We start from the raw sequence: 23,071 nt of genomic DNA, 5'->3' as shown, positions 1-23,071 counted from the left end.
TAGAATTCTTTCTTAGTAGAAACAGCCAGTGCGATAGCAAGAAATTTGTTCTTCCTCTTCTCTCTCACTAGGCTTGTACACAAATGTGAGCATGGTAGGAACCCCTGCTTGAGAAAGGAATTAGGAACTCGTAGAACTGGGTGGCTCAAGACGGGGACTAATAATGGGATACAGCAAATCCTTTCACCTTAAAGTCATTTGCTCAAACCTGCCCCCTGTTATGGTGACAGTCATTATGATGTGGTGATGGTTTTGGTGGTCTTTGTGATTATAGGTTGCCTAGTGAACATTTTCACATCACAAACCACTATCACTGCAAAAAGGACACTATATTCAGTATTGTTGCCAGATTTCAGCAGTGTCTAAAGTGTGTGTTGACATCAAAATTGAAAGGGGACACTGCCAGCTAAAAAGTTAATTAAGGTATTTAACTAAAGTTAAATTTAAGCTGTTTTTTAAAAAATCCCACCAAAGAGCCACTCTAATTTAAAAATTTTAGAGGGAACCTATTTTTCATTTCCTTTTGTAGATTCAAAAACACTTTATATATCATCCATTGTTTCTTCTGCTTAGTCAGTCAGTTACCCCTCAGAATAATGGGAAAATCTGCACTACACTGGAAGGGGAGAAGAAACCGTTTTAAAATAGGAAAATGTGATAGTAAAATCAAAGAAAGTGGCAGAATGACTAACAGGTATAATACTTGCCCCTACCTTTAACTCACTTCATGAAATTGATTAGATTTCTAGTTGTGTTCATTTGAAATACTTTCTTACCTCACTGGAGAAAATGTGAAGCATTTTAATAAGCAAGTGTGGAGAAGCACAAGCTGCCTGTGCTGTACCTGGTCAGTAAATAAGACCCCAATTTCTGGGTTTTCAGTATAGCATCCTTCAGTTGCACCCCCCCCCCAGCCCCCCCCCACACACACAAAAATTGGGACCATAATACAGGACCAATAGTCTGTATAGTTACTGAGGATGATCATGGTAGTAAAGTCCCTGAGAATGAGAGTGGTTCATATGCTGGTCCTGGCAAGCCTTTATAAGGTGTGAGGCTGTGTTATATAAGAGTTCCTAAGAACAGGCAACCTTGCTGTGGGATCATAAACATCTAAAATTTCAAACCTGTATATCATTAACAATCTGTCTATATCTATCTCTGTCTCAAGGTAACTCAAAGCTTCCAATAAAGGCCTGAAAAATCCATGTGCTTGTAGAAACATTGTGTTAATGGGGTTATCAGTTCTGGCAGAATATAAATTTACTTTAAAAAAAAAATTCTAGCAGAGAACCTTCCAAATGTGAATGTATGCACTGCTGTCTTTTCAAGTTTGCATGTAGTTTCATTGCTGCTGCTCTTCACTTTCCCAAGCAGCAACAGTAGTAGAGTGAAATTGACAGACTGGGGTCAAGTTGATTGCCATTGAAGAGCCTGCAGGTATTGGTGAAAGTTATATTGGTGGGATTCTGATTAGTTTCATCAATACCCCCAAGCTTTAAAATAACAGTTAAACTGACCTGAGTCTTGTCAGTTCCACTCTACTAGTATTGCTGCTTGGGAAAGCTAAAGAGCAGCATAGGCAGGCACTCTAGTACTAAAATCTTACTAATGAAGACTGCTAGAGTTGTGGAAGAACACTACTGCCTGGCACTAGCCTCAGGCAGTTGGTAAAAGGATAGAGCAGTGGAACTAACCCCCCACCCCCCATATAACGGCAAGGAGATGTGAAACTTCTCAGATACCTCCTAGTCAAAGACTGATACGAAAGATGAAACTCCTGAACAGGAGCCAAGGCTAGAACCCTGATAGGAATTCCAGCAGCTAGAGCTGGGATTCTCACCAGGGTGTTGCCAATAGATTTTGCTGGTATATCTTTTGTATCAGTCTCTGGCTACTAGGTGTTAATACATTTTTGAAGCCCTGTTCTAATACTATTGTGTCATTTTGTTGCTCTTCTCTGTAACTTTTGCAATGTAATTGGTCATACATATGCTTCAGTTAAATCTGAAGATGCTTTCTGAGATAGAAAGTACGTAAATGATGAAATTTGCATTGCATTTATAGTTCTAAGAAGGGTCCGTTTTTCTCTGTCAGCTACATTGTATATTGTAGCATTTTGGGTGTGTGTGCGCCTTACATGTAAAGGAATCACCTTATTTGTTTTAATAAGGAATGTCCAGTTCTAACACTGAAGAGGTTTCAGATTGCCAGAGTTCTGAATGAGGCAACTACTCTTCTTATATATTCCCTCAAAACACTACTTCAAAGCCTTAAAACAAGTAACTTACATTTCTTTTCAGTAGATGTTTTGTGTGTTGGACAAGAAATACACTAAACTCTTTATACCTTCTGCTTTCCATTGTGAGATGGGTATCTGTGTGATTGCCCTGAAGTAATACTCCCTTCCTGTTTACTTTTGACTTCTTCCAACTCCCCAAAAATCCCTCTCTTCATGGTCTGTCCGTCTGTCTTTCAATTTAGGGCTTAGTTCTGCAGCTCTTACCCATACAACAACTTCTTTTTAGAGGCCAGTAAAACTTCTTGTATGTCTTTGCAGGACTTCACCTTAAAGGCCTGTTTCATTTCTCATTAAGGCGGGGGACAAATTATAGTCACTTAAATGGGACATGGCTCAGGTCCTAAAATAAGCTTCTTGAGGCAGGGATCTTCCCTACTTATTTGATTGCAAAGTATCATGCTAGCTTGGGGATACACTATGTCAAGGTTCCTCCCCCACTCTGAACTCTAGGGTACAGATGTGGGGACCTGCATGAAAAACCTCCTAAGCTTATCTTTACCAGCTTAGGTCAAAACTTCCCCAAGGTACAAAATATTCCACCCGTTGTCCTTGGACTGGCCGCTACCACCACCAAACTAATACTGGTTACTGGGGAAGAGCTGTTTGGACGCGTCCTTCCCCCCAAAATACTTCCCAAAACCTTGCACCCCACTTCCTGGACAAGGTTTGGTAAAAAGCCTCACCAATTTGCTTAGGTGACTACAGACCCAGACCCTTGGATCTTAAGAACAATGAACAATCCTCCCAACACTTGCACCCCCCCTTTCCTAGGAAATGTTGGATAAAAAGCCTCACCAATTTGCATAGGTGACCACAGACCCAAACCCTTGGATCTGAGAACAATGAAAAAGCATTCAGTTTTTTACAAGAAGACTTTTAATAAAAAATAGAAGTAAATAGAAATAAAGAAATCCCCCCTGTAAAATCAGGATGGTAGATATCTTACAGGGTAATTAGATTCAAAAACATAGAGAACCCCTCTAGGCAAAACCTTAAGTTACAAAAAAGATACACAGACAGACATAGTTATTCTATTCAGCACAATTCTTTTCTCAGCCATTTAAAGAAATCATAATCTAACACATACCTAGCTAGATTACTTACTAAAAGTTCTAAGACTCCATTCCTGGTCTATCCCCGGCAAAGACCCAGCATACAGACAGACACAGACCCTTTGTTTCTCTCCCTCCTCCCAGCTTTTGAAAGTATCTTGTCTCCTCATTGGTCATTTTGTTCAGGTGCCAGCGAGGTTACCTTTAGCTTCTTAACCCTTTACAGGTGAGAGGATCTTTCCCCTGGCCAGGAGGGATTTCAAAGGGGTTTACCCTTCCCTTTATATTTATGACAACTATGTATATACATGTCTGCCATATACAAGTTATAATTATAAAAATATTTTAAATACAGTTAAAGTTGTACAGTGGAATAGTAAAAAGTAAGGAAATGACAGAGTTAAGGCTGCCTGTGCTTATGCATTACAGCAGTCTTTAATTATTATCCCTTTTTAAACACGTGATCCCTGTTTCATTACGTAAAATTGATGACTTTGTGCCTAACTTAGTTATGTTAAACTGTTTGGAAGATCGCAACAGAATATGTTCTGTTATGACGCAATGTGCAAGCAGTGAAGTAAGGAGGCTTGCCTCATTCCATACATTTCTATTTCTCTCTCTACAAATAGTCATTTATATTCCACAATCCCCCAACCTATGAAAAATGAAATTTCAATCAATTACATTTACATGTCTCAGGATTACATTGAATGTGCAGACATCAATTTTGTGAAAACTTTCATTTGTTTTTATCATCTAATATAATCTGATGTACATATGTTAAATAGGACTTCCTAAAACTCGGCCATATCAAATTTTCACCAGGACATAAAAGGCACATTTATGGTCTCAGAACTGTATTCCTACAAAACTTAAGTTTCTATCCTCTTCCTGCTTTTCAGTCAATTTAAAAAAAAAAAAAAAAAGCTTTCTCCCCACTCCTTCTATACTTGAAAATGGCTCAATTTATTTGGGTGAAACTTACAGGGGGAAAAATGTGCTCCTTGTCTCATAAAAGCGTACTAAATTTTAGCACTGTTTTTAAGACCTGAATAACAACCACATAACATTAAATATAGGCACTGCAATGGGTTATTTCTAGGCAGCATGCATAGTGGATGTATTTGTGTCCCTATCAGTATTTAAAGTTTTTAAAAGGCAACTGCTAAACGCTTACTCTAAAATATTTGTTACTTGTCGTGTGCTGAACCACATATCCCGCATCTTATTTTTTGCGGGAGGCCTGTGGATTCCTTTGGTTTTTGCTTGATACCCTTGTGTGACTACACATTTCTCTAAAATCATACCATTTTAGAAGCTACTTAAGGTGCCATGTACTCCAAAAAGCAACAAAGAAGCACAGAAGGGGACTCATACAGTTCCAGAAACAAAGGACTTTAAAGATTGTGGGCTTCTTTCCTCAGAATGTATTTATAGTAAGAAAGCAGAATCTGCAAAACTTTTATTTTATTAACACTTGAACATCCTCCTTTCTTATAGATACTTTTTAAACAAGTATTAAATCAGCTGTCGCAGAACAAATAGAGATACCTGACAAGTTCAGGGAAGTGAACAAGGGCTTGACTTAATTTACTGTGCTATAAACAACATCACTTTTTATTTAAGCGCAAACACATAAAGGGATGATGACTGTTCTACCATTGTATCCGATGAAGTGAGCTGTAGCTCACGAAAGCGTATGCTCAAATAAATTGGTTAGTCGCTAAGGTGCCACAAGTACTCCTTTTCTTTTTGTTCTACCATTGAAATTCAGATGTCTTTGGGGAAGAAGGTAGCAGCCACTACAGTTGCACAGACAATGGTTTACGGATGGCAAATGAAGGAAATGATTAAATTGTGAGTGGATGTAGGCAGATGGACTGCAGTTATGTTAAAATTAAGATATCTGTAGAGGGAGGCCAGTTCCATTATTTTTTTATTTTTATGTATATAAAATTCTATTTTTTTTCAAAGCAATTCAGAAATATCTTTGCTGTTATTTCTATCTCTGTGCCACTTAAGTTTAGTTCCCAAGTACTCCTTTTATCTCTGTTGCCTGCTCACACTCAAGGCTTCATTTCTGAGAAAAACACAACACCCTCCTGTTCGGTTGAGAATTTCAGCTATAATCACAAGTGGTGATGTACCTGTGTATTTAAACTGTGAGCTGTTTTGGGGGAGAGTTCTATTGTACATTTATGGTGCTGTTATATATAGGAGGTTGCCTCCTCATAGCTGAGGTTACAACCAGATTCCATTAGAAAGCTGTATTTCTAGTTCCACTTCAATGTTGGTTTGGAAAATTGGTTTGTCCTTACCATTGCCTGCTTTATTCTGAAGGCAAAAAAATGTCTGCAGTTTCAAGAGAACTTTTTTTCAAATTTCGGTTTGCATTGCAAATAGTTGATTACTCTGATTTTAAATTTTTAGTAGTGTCTCAAGTTTGTCTTCCCATTAGCTCAGAAATGCTTCGGTGCTATCAAAGTAGAAAACCAGATGTAATCGGGCTAAGGCCTGGGCTACGCTGCGTGGCGGATGGTTCAAACTAAGATACGCAACTTCAGCTATGCTATTCACATAGCTGAAGTTGAAGTATTAGTTCGACCTACCTGGCTGTCCTCACAGTGGCGAGTCGACCGCGGCGGCTCCCCCATCAAATCCGCTTACTCCTCCTGCTGAGGAGGAGTACAGGTGTTGATTCGGGGATCGATTTATCACGTCTCATCTAGATGCGATAAATCGATCCCGATAGATCACGTGAAGACATACCCTTAGTTATTAACAACTGTGGTGTCTAGCTTCAGGATCAGTCCTACGCCCACTGGTTTCAGTGGGAGTTGAGCTGAAATCTTCCTTCCATTGATGTCAATTGATTTGGGGGTGGGAGGGTTTTTTTTTTTTTTTGGCCATTAACTTAATTGGGAGGAGGATAATGGGGTTAGAGGGGGATGAGAGAGAATGTTCCCCCTTTGTTAAGTTTTGCAGCTTGGGGCTGGGGGGGAAATCATTCTCCTAGACCTTCCCTGATCTCATAGCTTCAAGAACACAAGTCTCTCACTGGGGCCTAGTCCTGTCTGTACAAACATAGGTGTTACAGAGGCCTGGAGCACCGAACCGCGGCCAGTGGGAGCTGCGATTGGCCGAACCTGCGGATGCAGCAGGTAAACAAACCGGCCTGGCCCACCAGGGGGCTTACCCTGGCGGGCCACATGCCAAAAGTTGCCAATCCCTGCTCTAAGTGGTGATGGAGTCACATCCCTTGGCAAAGAGATCCATTGATTTGCTTCACAATTAGAAAAAAAACTTATTCGTAAATCATAAACACTTCCATTTATGAAAACTTACTGTAGGAAAGTTTCATAAAGAAAACTACTTATTACAAAGTCCAATCTTTTTGCCTTAAATGTTGCCATCATGATGTCTCTGCTAACAGTGAGGTAAAGTATTATACAGAAGACCTCATGTTGCGCAATACTTGTGCTGTTACTCCTCTGTTTGACAAAAGTACCTCAAAGATTCTATTGGCTTGATGCTTACACATCTGGCTACTCAGCTAGGGGAAGAATGAGAATTGATGACAAAACTGGTATCCAAAAGAAAGGCAGAACTTGACATAATGGATTATAAATCTGCATTTCCAGCAAAAATTTTAATGTCAAATATTAGGGTTATTTCTACTGGAGTCTTGTCCAAATGCACTCGTGTAATAGCACTTCTCCATATCACTGTTGGGATGTAAAGTGTTACTGAAGTTAAAAGGTATTTCTATCCTGAAATAGAGAATTTCCATCCTGTTCTGAGATGAACAACTAGTTGATCATGATTACAACTTTGTGGAACTTTATAAAAAGTGGATAAACTGTAACTTTTGTAATGAAAGATTTTTACTCCATTTTGGATTTGGATTTGGTCAATGTTCTGGTTTATTCTCAATTACAAATTCTTTCAGAATGAGTAAACTTTTATTACTAAAAACCATAATTGCAGATCCGTTGGTCTATATCTTGTCAGTCCCCAAGCAACCAACTCCCCTCAAATTGTCAAGTGTGCTGGACGGTTTAATGGGATTATGTTAATAGAGTGAGCCAATCAAATTCTGCAAGTATAATCACTTAGCATTTTTTTCATATGTGTAGGCTTGATCGTCTCTTCATTTTACTGGACACTGGTACCACACCGGTAACAAGAAAAGCAGCTGCACAGCAACTTGGGGAGGTGGTGAAACTCCATCCCCATGAACTGAATAATCTCTTATCTAAAGTAAGCATTTGTTTCTTAATATAACATCAGAGCCTTGCCAAATAGAGAATTAAAATGAGAATAAAACTAGATTTATTTTTTTGATACTACAAGGAAGCAATTAATTTGTCAGTCTCCTGTTTTTTAGGAGACCACCTAAAAGAATCCCCTAAATATGTTGAATACTATTCTGCTTCATTCTTAATTAGAAGACCACTTCCATTAAACAGCTAATTTATCAGCCTTTAGGATGTCACTTAAGACTGGTTTTCACTGTGTATTCTAGATATGATTAATTCCTACTTTGTTCAACATTTGCTGTAATCTGGAAAGAGAAACTTAACTCTTTTCAGTTTCCCGCTGTTGCATCATTAGTTCAAAACTTAGTTGATCTATGTGTTATAGGGTTAAAAAGTGATTAGTAGCAGGCTAGATGATTTTAAAGGACTAGAAATGAAATAGAGACTTTCATTACTTCTAGATTTTAATCTGGCCAAATCCAGTTTAAAAAAGAAACAAACAGAATCACCAAAAGTAATATTTGTCTGACAGTAGTGGCATCAGAATGATCTCATCTCTGTTCTTATTGAATGGGTATCTATACCAGAGTTGATGCTATCATCAGAGTGGCCAGAGTCATGAATATTATTCCACTTTTACCAAAAGAGAGTCCTTTCTGGGGCTGAGGCATAATGGTATTGGTGTAGAGAAGTGTATGCTATCACAGCCCATGTTGGCCTCCTTGGGCAAAAAATTGTGCATTGAGCGTACTTTTCTCAGTGCTCTGAGAAAATACTACTTTTTAAAATCTAGACTAAGTTGAATTAGAATGATGGGACACAAAACTGTGTTTTAACTACTTGTTTGAGTTGTTTGTACTAGATTATCATTGGTGCTTCTTGTTGAGTAGCATGAATGCTATTGATAATAAAGCAATGTGTATTCTCACTGTTTCTTCCTTGTCCCAGCTGTCTTTTAAATGGAGCCTTTTGATCCATTGCATTTAAAATGATCTTGTACAGCGTCCAGAGCACTGGATGGCTGCTGTACTCATGAAATTAAAATTTATTTCAAGGTTTAGATAACTAATTTTCAAATCTTTCTTTAAAGGTGTTAATATACTTAAGGAGTACAAATTGGGATACTCGCATAGCAGCTGGCCAGGCTGTTGAAGCAATAGTGAAAAATGTACCAGAGTGGAAGCCAACTCCAAGACCAAAACAAGGTGCTTTTAAGTGAACTATGTATAGTTGATAATCACTCTAATGTACACTTACTCTGGTATAAAACTTGTACAGCAGATTGGAAAAGATTGTCTGACAAGCAGTCTGCATGCTACATATGTCAGGGGTCAGCAACCTTTCAGAAGTGGTGTGCCGAGTCTTCATTTATTCACTCTAATTTAAGGTTTTGTGTGCCAGTAATACATTGTTAACGTTTTTAGGTCTCTTTCTATAAGTCTATAATATATAACTAAACTATTGTACGTAAAGTAAATAAGGTTTTAAAAATGTTTAAAAAGCTTCATTTAAAATTAAAATGTAGAGCCCCCCCCCCCGACCGGTGGCCGGGACCCGGGCATTGTGAGTGCCACTGAAAATCCGCTTGCGTTCCACCTTTTGCACGCATGCCATACGTTGCCTTTCCCTAACATACACAGAATCCATACCCAACCTCTTAATGGGGTTTGGCTTTATTAACAAGGATAACAACATAAGGTTCCACCAAAACTTCTGCATAAGTTTGGCTTCTCCTAGGATTTCATAAGGACTGCTCAGCTCATGTTCTAGACCCCAGAAAATATCCTTCCTTCTTTTATAAAACAGGTGGGATAATAAAGCGCCTACCTTACTGAAAAAGCAGAAGTCCATTAATCCTTAAAGCTTTACTGTCAGTTGGGTGTTTGAAGCCTACTGCAAACACTTCCCCCTCCGCCTCCCCACTTTGCACTCTTACACCACTGAACATGTCTGCCTGCTAGAAGGTGGAGTCATGTGTTGTTATTGTGTTGCTTTGGCCAGATATTTCCTGAACATCTCCAGTTAGTTTTCTATAAAAGCCCTGTAAGGCTAAAACTACTAACAACCAGGTCTGTATGTACTGTGTCTCTAATTTTGGAGTTCGTGAAGCTATTTGATCCTACTGATGTTTGGTGGCCCAGTGTAATGGTGCTGTATTATCATGGTTCTTGTACCTGAATGCTAAATACAATTATTGGACAAGTCAGTTCTCCCTTCTGTCTTTTAGGTGTGTTACAAAAGCACAAGACTTTTTTTGTGTGTAAAGTGAAGAAAATAGACTGTACTAATTTTGATTTGGGTACATAAACTTCCTAATAAAGCACATTGGGCTGTAAATGAGCAAGATTTTGTAATTTCAATTAGGGAAGCAAATAATCTACTTTTTTCGACCTTGGGTAGGTGCACATTGTGTTTGAAGTACACAGTCTGTGAGCACATCAGGATTTATCAGCCCCGTGAGTCTGCAAATCAGTTTGCACAAAGTAGGCATGTAAATGCACAGCTACCTAAGGTCTGAAAATCAAGCATAAGCATCATCAAGGCAACGTATTTAGACGGATATTTTTATTGACTCAGTTGGATTACAGCATGTAGATTCTTCCCTCCATGAGGCCTTTAAACTCACAAATTAAATGGGTGTATTTCTTTCCCACCTTTGCCCCTGCTTCTCATGTGAAAGAGCATTGGTGTTGACTGTTTCCTTAAGTGTATTTTTAATTTCTATCTAGAATCTGATTCAGAAAGTCCTATGGACGATTCATGTGCCAGTGATAGACTGCGTTTTGATAGGTTTGATATCTGTCGACTATTAAAACATGGAGCATCTCTTCTTGGATCTGCTGGTGCAGAGTTTGAGGTACAAGATGACAAATCAGGTATGTGTTCTATTTAATAGATTTTCCCAGTTATCAGTGTGTGTGTTGACCATATTGTAGGTTGTGACAATCGAGAATCTCCCATACTGCTAGGAAGAAGGTGTGGGGAACTTGCTAAATCATAACTGTCTTTTGGTTTGAATTCTCACTTTAGGGTAGAGGAATGAATTATTACTACACGGCTCTGCTTGGAAAAATAGTTTCTGCTCTAAAGTAGTGGGATTGATTTTAGTCATTGTCCCAGCAGAGCTATGATAAATGCAGGGAGAAGAAATGAAATAAGGTTTTGCAGTTGAGTTCAAAGGGAAAATGACAGGAGAAGAAAAAACTAAGGTTTCTACAGCAACAATAATTCAGCCACATTGTGCATGTACAGGTTTTCTATTTTTAGCCTAAGTCTATTGTAATATCTCTTTGTATTTCCTGTATGTGTTGTAAGTGCTTAATATTCCTGCCTTTTTATAAAATCATGATTTTGACAGCTCAACCTTAATGTTGGATAGCATAGTTTGGGGGTTCTCAAATGTTTTCATAGGGTGGACTGCATTTTAACAGAACTTGTGAATGAGGTCTTGCAGACCTCTCATGTAATAATCCTATGACAACCACAGCATTTCATTATATGGAGGGGAAAAAAAATATCAGGAAAGCTCTTCTTTAGCTTTGTTAGTGAAGAATAGGAGCAGGAAATAACTGAGAGGAGCCAGTACCATACGACTAGCCAGCTGTCCAGCAAGTACTCCATGGACTTTGGTGGTCCAGAGACTGGTGGTAGTAAACATGTTGTGGTAGTATCCAAAGGCACCAGCTGGGACTGAGGCCCTACTGTGCTAGTTGTTGTTGTGCAGACGCAGATAAGAGACAATCCGTGCCCCCAGACAGCTTCAATCTAAATGGCACAAAACAGACAAATAAGGAGTTAGGGATTTAATGTTTCTTCAACGTATTCATTTTCTCATACAGTTCTGCTTTGTTAGGTTCATGTGAATTTGTGGGGGGGGGAGGGTGCAGTTCTTCTTTAAATTGGAGGTAGTAGTAGGATGAGAAATGGGGAAGTTAATAAGAGTAAGGGGAAAGAGGCCAGTCACTGCTCATTACTTGCCTGACTATGGTCTGCATCCTGGGTTTGGTAGGCATTCTAAAAGAGGTGAGTCTTGAGGAGGGATCTGAAGGAGGATAGGGTAGTGGTTGCAAGTTATATTAGCAAGTTTTTTCTGAGTATTAGGGGTGGCATGAGCATACAGGATTCATAAGGAAGGAAGCTGACTGGTGCACAGAAAAAGGTGGGAGTTGACAGAGTGAAGCTGGGAGTTGGTGTCCTGATACACTACTAGGTCAGCAAGACAGGGAAGGGCTATGTTGTGAATACTTTCTCATTAAAACAGACTTTACCTTAAAAAACAAAGGACAGCCCTAATGGAGGGACTCTAAGGGTATTTCTGCATGGCAAAGAAAAACCCACCGCTGGCCCTGTGCCAGCCAACTTGGTTTTGCAGGACTGCTTAATTGATGGGCTCTCCAACCTTGCAGGGTCCTAGAGGCTGGGCTCCAACCTGAGCCTGGAAGTCTACACAACAATGAAACAGCCCTGCAGCCCGACCACATGCGCCCAAATTGGCTGACATGGACCAGCTGCAAGTGTCTAGTTGCTATGTAGACATGCTCTAAGAGGACTAATGTCGTCAGAGCAATGAGCCAGGAAGGTGATATTGGCAGCAGCATTTTGGATGGACTTGAGAGAAACAAGGTTTTAGTAACCAGTGCCAGAATGGAAGATAATAAAGATGCAGATGGTGAGGACTTAAACAGAGTACTAGCTATGTGAAACAAGAGGAAATGTCAGACTTTAGAGTGATTGTATAGGAAGAAAGGGTGAAATTTAGACATGGCCTGAATACTTGGGTCTATAGATGTGGCTGAGTCAAAGATTTTTATCCAGGTTATGGCCCTGGATGACTAGGAGCATGGTGTTGTCCACAGGGAGGGAGAGAAACAGTTGGGGTGTCTTAGAGGACATGAAGAGCTCAGCTTTGGCCTTCATGAATTTGAGAGTACTGGACATCCACAAATAGGTGCTAGGAAGATGGGCAAAGACACTGGATTGGACGGAGGGTGGAGTGCTCATTGGTAGAAAGGCAATGAACCTGTGCACTTATATGGGTGAGATATATAGGAAAAATGAATTTTTGTAGTTTGTGATGTTAGTTAAATGTTAGGCTTTGATTTTCATACCTTATTAATCAGCACTGGGCAACAGTGACGCTTCTACATTTACTACAGTTTCACATAAGTATTAGAAAATAGGGTGCAGGAGATTTATAATGGATTTTTATTATTTATTATTATTATTATTTATTTTTTTTAAACATTCTTACTCGTAATATTTGGTACCAGCAGAAGGAATTATGGTAAAACTTTCCAAACTTTTGGGTGCCTAAAGTAGGATGACATAGTAGATGGATTTTAGGTGCCTAACTTTAGTCACCAAAGTTTGGAAACTTCGGGTAAATCACTTCCTGTCTCTACTTAACAGGTAGATTCTCAGAATTTATCAGTTACATAGTATCTGTATTTTTGGTTTTAAGTGTGTATGTTTTAAAACTTACACTGCTTTAGCTAACACATTTAAATTGCAAACAAAGTTATTCTGCATACTAATATTCCTCAGAACCAGAAATCACACAATTTATTTTCTCCGAATTAAGTTTCCTTTATGGGTGCTGCATGATGGGTGTCACATAATGTTGTTGTTCCTTGTTACATTAAGTGTAGTACTCAACAGAGTAATTGCTTCTATCTTAAGCTTAAATCTTCATACAAAAGGCACTTTTGTTTACTTCCAGAAATCAATTAGAATGTGAAATCAATATTTTTGCTTCTTTTGCAATTTGGTATCTGGAGTAGACAAATAATGACCTTTTAGTCTCTTTCAATTCCTGTTAGTAAACAAAATACCCTTTATGAAATAAAGTCTTCTAATTTGGTAAGTAAGGATGTATAACGGTTTCAAAACTGTAGGCACACGGGTGTGTGCACCTGCATGCCCAGTAAATATGCAGAGTTACCACAGTTGGATGAACAAATGAAGTGTACATATTTGTGTATACAGACTTATTTGCATGCACAGTAGTGGTAAATGTGTGCACTAACTTTCTGCAAAATTGTTCCAAGTTTAGATACTTTCTGCTTAGAAATTCAGGTCCTAAATATCTGATTAGATTGTGTCAGAGGAAATATTACTCCTGAAATGTGAACCACCAGCTCTATGTAAAAATAAGAAAAGGAAATCTGACCACCCCAACTTGTCATGGCAGGTTTTTACAGAATTCTTCATAGAGGCAAAATTTAAAATCTCCTGCTTTCTCCTAGTTGCAGGGTGATGACAGTGTCTTTCCTTTCCTATGTAAATTTACCATTCTTCCAGCTGTTCAGGGACTGTTACGCCAGAACCTATAGCTACTGTGATGGGGCAAGGCCAGATGGCTATAGATATATTAGCTCCAGGCTAAACAAACCCCTGGTACCAGGCAGCTGCTCCCGGTCAATTAAGACACCTGGGGCCAATTAAGAACTTTCCAGAAGGCAGGGAGAAGGCTAGGTTGATTGGGACACCTGAAGCCAATCAGGGGCTGGCTGAAACTAGTTAAAAGCCTCCCAGTTAGTCAGGTGGGTGTGCAGGTCAGGAGCTGTGGGAGGAAGTTGTGCTGTTGGAGAGACTGAGTAGTACACACCATATCCGGCACAAGGAAGGAGGCCCTGAGGTAAGGGTGAAGTGTAGCTTGAGGAACTGAGGGCTGCTGTGGGGGAAGTAGCCCAGGGAATTGTACATGTCATGTTTCTAAAAGGTCAGCTACCATAGCTGATGCTATGAGGGTCCCTGGGCTGGAGCCCAGAGTAGAGGGTGGCCCCGGGCTCCCCCCCACGTTTGCCCCCTGATTAGTCACTGAGGCCAGGAGACAACAGAGACTGTGCAAGGAAGGATAACTTCTCCTCCCCTCCCTCACTTGCTTATGATGAAAATGGCTCAGTAGACTGTGACCCTTGTCTCTAGAGAGAGAGAGAGAGAAGGGTTACGTGGAGGGTCACAGTGAACCTCTGAGGCTAGCAAAATCCGCCAGGAAACGCTGGACCCACAGAGGCAAGGATAGAGCTTTGTCACACTACTTTCATCTTGGTAAGATTATGTCCAAAGGCTTCATTTGCAGCATGTGCTATATTAAATTAAAATGACAAACCAATTTTCTGATAAGTGCACTCTTTCTTTTCAATCTACATGAACAATTCATATAAAATACTATGTTAAAAGAACATTATTAAGCCTGAGAAGTCAAGCACTCAAAAGTTATGAAATACCAGAATTAAAGTTGCTTATGCACACTTAATTTGACCCCTTTGTGCATATGCAGTATTATAAAGTTTTTATCTACATGATCACTTAGTACTTTTTCCCCAGGTCCTCGACTTCATTCAATGTACAGGAGAGAGAGTACTCACTGAATGAGCAGCTGTCCACTGTTTCTTTTTATACTCCTTCAGTGTGTGACCCCAGCCTTGTTTTGCTACATGCCTTCCAAACCCTGCACTGAATAAAGAATTATTAACTTCTTCAGGACAGCTTTTATGGTGCTTATCACTTTAGCATCTGAGTAATTATCCACTTTTTACAAATGGCCAGAGATTAAGGCCAAAATTGTCAAGTATCCAGTAATATTGGGTGACCAACTTGAGATGCCAAGGACCTAATTTTTCAGAAAGCTGAGCATCTTTACAGCACTTTAAAGCATAGCTTTCATTGATGTTGCTTTCTCTTTGCAAGTGCTCAATACTTTGCAAGTCAGACTCTGGGCCTCAGGTTGGACTTTCAGGAAAATAAGGAAGAAACAATTAGTATCCACTTGTGAAACATTTGGCTTCAATGACTTGTCCAGCATTTTCTAGGAATTCTGTGTCAGAGAGAAGCATAACATCCAGTTCTCTAGGGTAGCATTCCCCTTCTTCAAGCATAAGAACATCCCCTCTCTCCTTGCAGTTCCTTGCCTCATTATCTATACACCTTTCTCCAAGTGAGATGGGGTGGAGTGGGTCCTACAGACAATACCCTAATTCACCGCACAACCCTGATTCTTCCCGTTAGTGCAGATCTATCCTGTCCTGGTCACACAGCAAGTCAGTGTGGTTGAGCTGGATATAGAACCCAGGACTCCTCATTTCTAGGCCAGTAACCTATCCATCAACTTTGCTGCTTCCTCATTGTGTCTGTTTGTCTGATCTTCATTGATCTTAGGCTCGTAAGAAATTTATAGAGCATCTGGATTTCTGATAAAATATGCCTCTTTATTCCCTCTATTAAACAATGATTTCTAAAAAATAGATGTCAGGTATTTACAGAGTACCCATTCTTAGAAAAATATAGGTGTCTGAATGAGTTGTTTTGAAGTAATTGAGCACCCATTTTAATGAGAAAATTATGTACAGTATATGGTGAATGTTGTTAATCTTGCAAATGAAAGTGAATTGTAGCTGTGAATCTGATGGGTTGTTTTTTTCCTTTTTCGTGGATTAATTTACATAGGGTTCTCAGCTATCTGCTATGTTTATCTACAACATAAACCAAGGATTGGTTCTGTTCAATATCTTCATACATGATTTAGATAATGGCCTAGAGAGTACACTTATGAAGCTTGCAGCCAATACCAAGCTGGGAGGGGCTGCAAGTGCTTTGGAGGATATGATTACAATTCAAAATGATCTGGACAAACTGAAGAAATGGTCTGAAGTAAACAGGATGAAATTCAATAAGGACAAATGCAAAGTACTCCACTTAGGAAGGAACAATCAGTTGTACACATGCAAAATAAGAAATGACTGCCTAGGGGGAGTACTGCAGAACGGGATCTGGGGGTTATAGTGGATCAGATCAGACTAAATGAATCAGCATTGTAATGCTGTTGCAAAAAAAAAAAAGCAAACATAATTCCTGGATGTACTAACAGGAGTGTTGTAAGCAAGACATGAGAAGTAATTCTTCCACTCTGCTCCATGCTGATAAGGTCTCAGCTGGAGTATTGTGTACATTTCTGGGTGCCACATTTCAGGAAAGATGTGTCCAAATTGGAGTTATTCCAGAGGGGAGCAACAAAAAAGATTAAAGGGCGAGAAAAATCACCTGTGTGGAAAGACTGAAAAAAATTGGGTCTCTTTAATCTAGAAAAGAGAAGACTGGGGGGCGGGGACATAACAGTTTTCAAGTACTTAAAAGGTTGTTACAAAGAGGAGGATGGCAAATGGTTTTGTTAACCTCTGAGGATAGGACAAGAAACAATGGGCTTAAATTGCAGCAAGGGGGGTTAAGGTTGGACATTAAGGAAAAACTCCCTAACTGAGGGTAGTTAAGCACTGGAACAAATTTCCTAGGGAGGTTGTAGAATCTCCATCATTGGAGGTTTTTAAGAACAGGTTAGACAAACACCTGTCAGAAATAGTCTAGTTAATACATAGTCCTGCCTTGAGTGCAAGGGACTGGACTAGATGAATTTTCAAGGTCCCTTCCAGTCCTACTCTGCTGTGATTCTATGTTATGAAAATATTCTGTGAATTAATGTGTAAAAGTACATCAAACGTTATGCTCTTGTTGGACAAACATAAATAATGGGTCTGTAGTCTTGGCAGAGTCACTGTATGCCTTCAAGATGGTTCAGGACAAGGAAAATGGACTATTCTAGGTAGTGGCAGCTGTTTGACTTTCTCTTTTTATTTTGTTGGCTTTTGTAATCATATGTTTAAATGTATGAATTTACAGGATTATGGGCATGGATATAATTTCCCCAAAGGTCCTGGCAATATGAGCCACCTGACTCAGTGTTAAATTGACATTGAAAGGGTGTGTAGAGCCTGATCTCAGCACTTGATAAGTCACTTCCTTTCTGCTTACTGTCTTCAGCTGGCACTTGTCCATCCCTAGTTGTGAGGGCAGCAGTGGCAAAAACCAAAGGTAGATGACACCACTTCAGATTGGTTTCCGTATCCTATATCTACAAATTCCTAGAATGAGCAAAGTTTACCCACTAGATTTCTAGGCTTATATGTAGCTTGTGGCCTTGTTCAATTAATTGAAATCCTTTCATTTGTATGTAATCTTGAAGTGCCTAACTGTCCTGATATCTAGTTGCTAAGCACTTCACAAGCTTTAATTAAGCTTTGCAAGTTTCTTGAGAGGTAGGCAAATACCATTATCCTCACTTTACAGATGAGACTTGCACAACTTAACACATGAAGTTTGTGGCAAAACTGAGACTAGATTCTGAGCAGACCCCAGTTCCAAACCCAACCATAAAACCATCTTTCCCCTCCTACAGAATCCAGCTCTCCATCAGAAGACATTAGTTTGGGGGGAACTAGTATAGAAGAGGCTTGGATACAGTGGTTGGGGTTTTTTTGTTTTTGTTAGGTATTTTTAAACTATCCAGAGAAACTTGGCTTTCGGGCTTCCAACAGGGAAGTAAAGATGTTCACATACTATGTATGGGTCTCTGAGTCATCTTAACTCAGGGATATTAGAAATGTCTCATTCTCTGCATTTTTGTCAGGCCTTTTTGTTTCTCTTTGGGGAAAACTCTTTCCATAAAAATAGGTGCATGTGCAAAATAAATATTTTAAAATCCCATGCATATAATGCAGTTCAGTGAGTCTCATGGAAGCTGTTCAAAAGTATTCCAGAACTTTTCTAGTGAAAGCTAATGCCACTTTAATTAGGTAGCTATATGGTTACAAAAACAGATCTTTATAAGGGTCAGTATGTTTTGGGTTAAAAGAAATTTTACAAAGCTTTAAAGTTTCTGTGGAATTTTTGTGTGTGTGTGTGTGTATATATAAGTAAAAAAGTACAGTTAATCTCTGTTTTGTTCTCATAAATTAGAATATTTTAGTTTTACTGTAATTTTTATCAAGTCTTCAGCAGTAAATCTATTGGACATTTGTGTTTTGAAATGAAGTATAAAAGCTGACCTTTTTTAGGTGAAGTTGATCCTAAAGAGAGGATAGCACGACAAAGGAAACTGTTACAAAAGAAACTTGGACTTGATATGGGAGCTGCAATTGGAATGAACACTGAAGACCTGTTCAATGATGAGGATTTGGACTATACTCCTACTTCAGCTTCACTTGTAAACAAACAACCTGTAGGTAAAACCTCGGGCTGTTTGACTGCAAGGAATAATACAGTGGGTTTGCTTCATTTGTGCTTCTGCCATTGTAAATCATGACATTTTAAATACTAAGTTGGACTTATAATTTTGCTCTGTCTTTCGAACACTTAAATTTCATACGTTGCACATTAATCACATTTAGTACAGTGCCAAACTACTGCTCTGGGTTTCAAGTAACATGGGTGCTATGAGGAAGTGAGAACAAGAGGGTGGTTTTTGTTTGCCCTTGGGGTGGGGGAGGGGTGAACTTTAGATACAGGCAGGATTGACATTGAATGGATTCTTATTTTTTTAGACTCTTCAGGCTGCTGAGTTGATTGATTCAGAATTTCGAGCTGGTATGAGCAGTAGACAAAAGAATAAAGCTAAAAGGATGGCTAAGCTATTTGCAAAGCAAAGATCCAGGGATGCAGTAGAGACTAATGAGAAAAGGTACTGTAGCAATTGCTTTCTTGTTTGTTTTTCTGGTAACATAGTAGGTTATCGGGCCAGCTCAGAAATTCCCATTCTGGCTTGGGTCTGAGAACTCTTCAATGAATCTTGGTTCCACCTTTCAATAATTCCAGTAAATATATAAACTATTCATACACCATTCTTTATTGCTGCATAATATAGATGTACTGTTGTCCTCAAAAGGCAGTTTCTGTCAGAATACAGTAGCAACAGGGATAGGATAGGATAAACGGCAACCTTAATCATAAATTCAGTTGCCATATAGAAAAACAGGCTAGAAGTCAGGTACCTTTCTAACCATCCTAGAATTGTGATGAATCTCTCCAGTGAAACATAACCGTCTTTCAAGTGGTCACTGCCAATATCCCTAACAGTAAAACATTAGTTATAAGAATTTTGTTGTTTTGTGCTTTACTTTAATAACCACAATGAATCCAGGTCTCTAGTTAACCTTTATCTGGGAACCTTTCTGTATATAATGTAATATATTACATCTGACATTCATGGTGGTTATTAAGGACTTGATGGTACTGAATTAAAATCATGGATTTATGAAGATCAGTTGAGGCTAAATTTTCTCAATCTGTGTTTATTTCTCCAACATACTTATAGTATGTTTTCCTCTCAGTGATTTGTACCAATGGAATTGTCTACTACTGTTACGTTAATTAAAAAAAAATAATAATAAAATGAGTTTCTTCTAGACATTGTTTGAAAATTCTTCATCTTGCATTTCCCTCTTCAAATAGCTGGGAGAGGTTGGAAAGTGGGGTGGCACTGAGTATTCTTGTCTCCTATCCCTCACTAGGTAGATCACTGAATAATAAAGCTCATGGTAACTGTTATATACAAGGAATACATTCCAACATATTTAGCAGCTAAATGTAACTTGGTAGCTAACAAAAGCTTATATTGCTTAGTTAAGAAGAGAGACTTCCTTTTGCTACTGAAGTCATGTAAAGAATGAACATAAATAAAAATTTGATAGGAATGTTTTCAAGACATTCTCAAGGGAAGTGATTACTCCTGTTACAATGCATAATGTTTCTATTCACAAACATGACATATTTTAACTTCCCTTTTTAGCAATGATAGCACTGATGGGGAACCAGAAGAAAAGCGCAGAAAAATAGCAAATGTTGTCATCAACCAGCCTGCCACTGACTCAAAAGTTTTGGTAGACAATGCACCAGAAGAGGTACAATATGTCCCCTTTTTATTAAGGGATTGATAACTTGGTGATGTGGGTCAATGTTGTTTATTTTTAAACTACTTTGTGCTCCCAAATTCTTCTGTTCATTTTACCATTAATTTACCAAAACCAGAAGAGGAGGGAATTTCACTTACAACTCATCTACAGCTACAAGAGCAGAGAGTTTTTTTCTGACGCTGCATGTGAGGTTGAGAGATCACTGTTAATTGACTAGTGGTAGTCTGTGACTTCCGTGAACTTCACTTGAGAACCATCTGACTTCTTATTCAGTAGGCAGATTAACACTGCTGGTGGTTGTAGTCTTAAATTTAGGTGCCTTTAGGGTGTTAAATTGTAAAGCTAGGCTAGAGCAGGTAAAAGGTAATAAAAGATCATTGTGACCCATAAATAGTTTGTTCTGAAAATGCTGATAAGAGACAAAGATTAAGGGAACCTTTTTAATCAGACCTAATTTAGACTAAAATTTCTAGTTTATAACTGCAGAATTAAACAGTATCACCAAGACTTTTTGAAGAAATCCACAATTATGGAAAGAGACTGAAGCTTGGAAAATTGTAGAGTAGCTGTATTTGGATGTGAGAAATAGCATATGGGAAAACAGACCTCGTGTACCCTGGCTTGCTGTGCAACTAACTTGCTGTGTAGACAAGCCATAGTGGGAGAAAACACTAAAGTCAAAGTAATTTTTTTTATTTATTGGATAAACTAGTGGTGATGCATCTTGTGTTTGTATGTCTGTTTGACATGGAACTCTAAATTTCCCTAATCATTAACTTCAGATAGTCTCTCTTGTTGATTGGGTATTTTTGTTTGTTTTTAGGCAAATGAATGGCCTTTAGAAAGCTTTTGTGAAGAAGTATGCAATGATCTCTTTAACCCATCCTGGGAGGTAAGAATTATGCATAGCCACCTTATATCTAATTTGTACAAATAAGAAATTGATGCCATTAGAAATTGGGACTTGTATTTACATTTCATGCTTATGCTATGATCCTACATCAGGGACTACAAGTGCAGTTCTCTGCACTTGTGCTGCGTTCCATTTACTCCACTAGGACTCAACACAGATGCCCAGAGGTCTGATAGTGGATCCTTGAGTTCCACTGAAGTGAATGGGACTTGGCACAGGTGTAGATGTCTGTGCTAGTTTTCCCTGATGTGGGATGGCCTAAATATTTTTTAGGTAAGCTTTGTTTCTTTAAATAACATCTGTTTTTACTCAGAATAACTAAATGCAGACTCCAGGGCAACTTTCTGGAGAGGCATTCGGTAATGTCTTAATTCATAAGAATGAAGTTCTGTATGTAGTCACCTAAACAGTTCAGTGACTATCTTTTGTAATACACAATTTTAAAAAGCAAATTCTGAATGTGATCTGACTTTCTGATCTATCCCCTATAAGGTTTTACTCTTCCTCCCTGCTCCCAGATACAAGCTTTTAGTGTCCATCTTTTGAGTGTTCCAAGAGCAACTGCTCTTGAAAAGCATCTGGATTGCATGTCTTTGAATTTCCATAATTTATTGATGTCACACTAATTAAACAGTATGTGGTGGCTTTCTTCACTGGAATCCATAGGATCTGCATCCACACTGAGAACAAATTGCCAGCAATATTTAATTTTTAAAAGCCTTTGTTTGTGGGTCCAAAAAAAACCCCAAACAACTTTAAACAAAACTAATATGATGTTTGTCACTCTGTAACAGACAGACTTCATAACTTAGTTCAGAGAGTATGTTTTAAGACCATTCTGTTAAACCTTAAACATCAAGACTTGTAAAGGAAGAGCTACATGAGTTTATCAGCACTACTATATAACCATGCCTATAGTCATGAGGGCAAATAATTGGTGTGATGCTGCATACGTTTTATATGGTGGTGTGGAGTCTAAGACTGCAAAATGTGTGGAATGGCATGACAAATAGAGCAAGATAAAGTTTTGACCACATACAAGACACTTAACCTTTGGGATAACATGCAGTTGCAGAAAATCCTTGCATTCTTCTCCTCCCCCAACGCCTCTTACAAATCTCTCATTTAATGAGCTCTCAAGTAGAGTGCATCTCCCTTTTTGGAGTCAAAATCACTATACCTTGTTATATTTTATTTTAGTGAGAAAATATTGATTAAAGTGGTACAATGCATTTACCTATGACTGCACTTCCTACAAGTCAAACATTCTCCTTGTTCTATAGAGTAATAAAAAAATAAAATAAATAAATAAAAAAGCCACCACCTCAGTGTCTGTCCCCTCAGTTCAAGATAGCCATTGAGGTAGACTGCACTAGAGGAAACAAGCCTGCATCTACTTTAGTGAGCAACTCAAAACAGGGTGTTTCACTTAGTAAATTACAAAGCCATCTCCATTCATACGTCCTCCAGGCATATTAAAGGTGAACTAAAGCTTTCTGCTAATGCACCTTTCAGTCTGACTCCTATAAGCAATCTAATCTAGGTTTTTGTATCACACCTATGTAGAATATTATAAAATGTACATATAAAGATACATTTTTCGTTCCCCTTTCTAGTCGGCAAAAACTGGACTTCATTTTTGTTTTGTGGTAGCTTCTAGTTTGCTGGTGGAAGTGATCCTGTGTTTTATCTTATTGCTGAAAGAACCGAGGAGACCTAAGGGAAGGCAGTAGTCTCTCTCTTCTCTTCTTCTCTCTCCCCCCCCCCCCCCCCCCCCCCACACACACACACACACACACACA

General features: G+C 38.8%; 1 protein-coding gene across 2 annotated transcripts in view; it reads left to right on the top strand.

Annotated features, from left to right (window-relative positions):
* The window catches only part of BTAF1 (B-TFIID TATA-box binding protein associated factor 1), a 97,779-nt gene that overhangs the window by 3,154 nt on the left and 71,554 nt on the right, over window positions 1-23,071 (top strand). The window contains exons 2-8 of one of the 2 annotated variants that reach the window (XM_084633123.1): window positions 7,491-7,614; window positions 8,704-8,818; window positions 10,343-10,489; window positions 18,503-18,666; window positions 18,989-19,125; window positions 20,233-20,344; window positions 21,180-21,248. In XM_084633123.1, coding sequence (XP_084489249.1) covers window positions 7,491-7,614; window positions 8,704-8,818; window positions 10,343-10,489; window positions 18,503-18,666; window positions 18,989-19,125; window positions 20,233-20,344; window positions 21,180-21,248 — 868 coding nt within the window. Of the gene's footprint in view, window positions 1-7,490; window positions 7,615-8,703; window positions 8,819-10,342; window positions 10,490-18,502; window positions 18,709-18,988; window positions 19,126-20,232; window positions 20,345-21,179; window positions 21,249-23,071 lie in introns of both variants that reach the window. The other variant, XM_084633122.1, reaches the window with a different exon arrangement.

This window comes from Lepidochelys olivacea (genome assembly GCF_965140295.1).
Source record: "Lepidochelys olivacea isolate rLepOli2 genome assembly, chromosome: 7".
NCBI lineage: Eukaryota > Metazoa > Chordata > Testudines > Cheloniidae > Lepidochelys > Lepidochelys olivacea.
The sequence above is the reverse complement of the archived record's forward strand: the minus strand, read 5'-3'. Positions and strand labels throughout refer to the sequence as shown.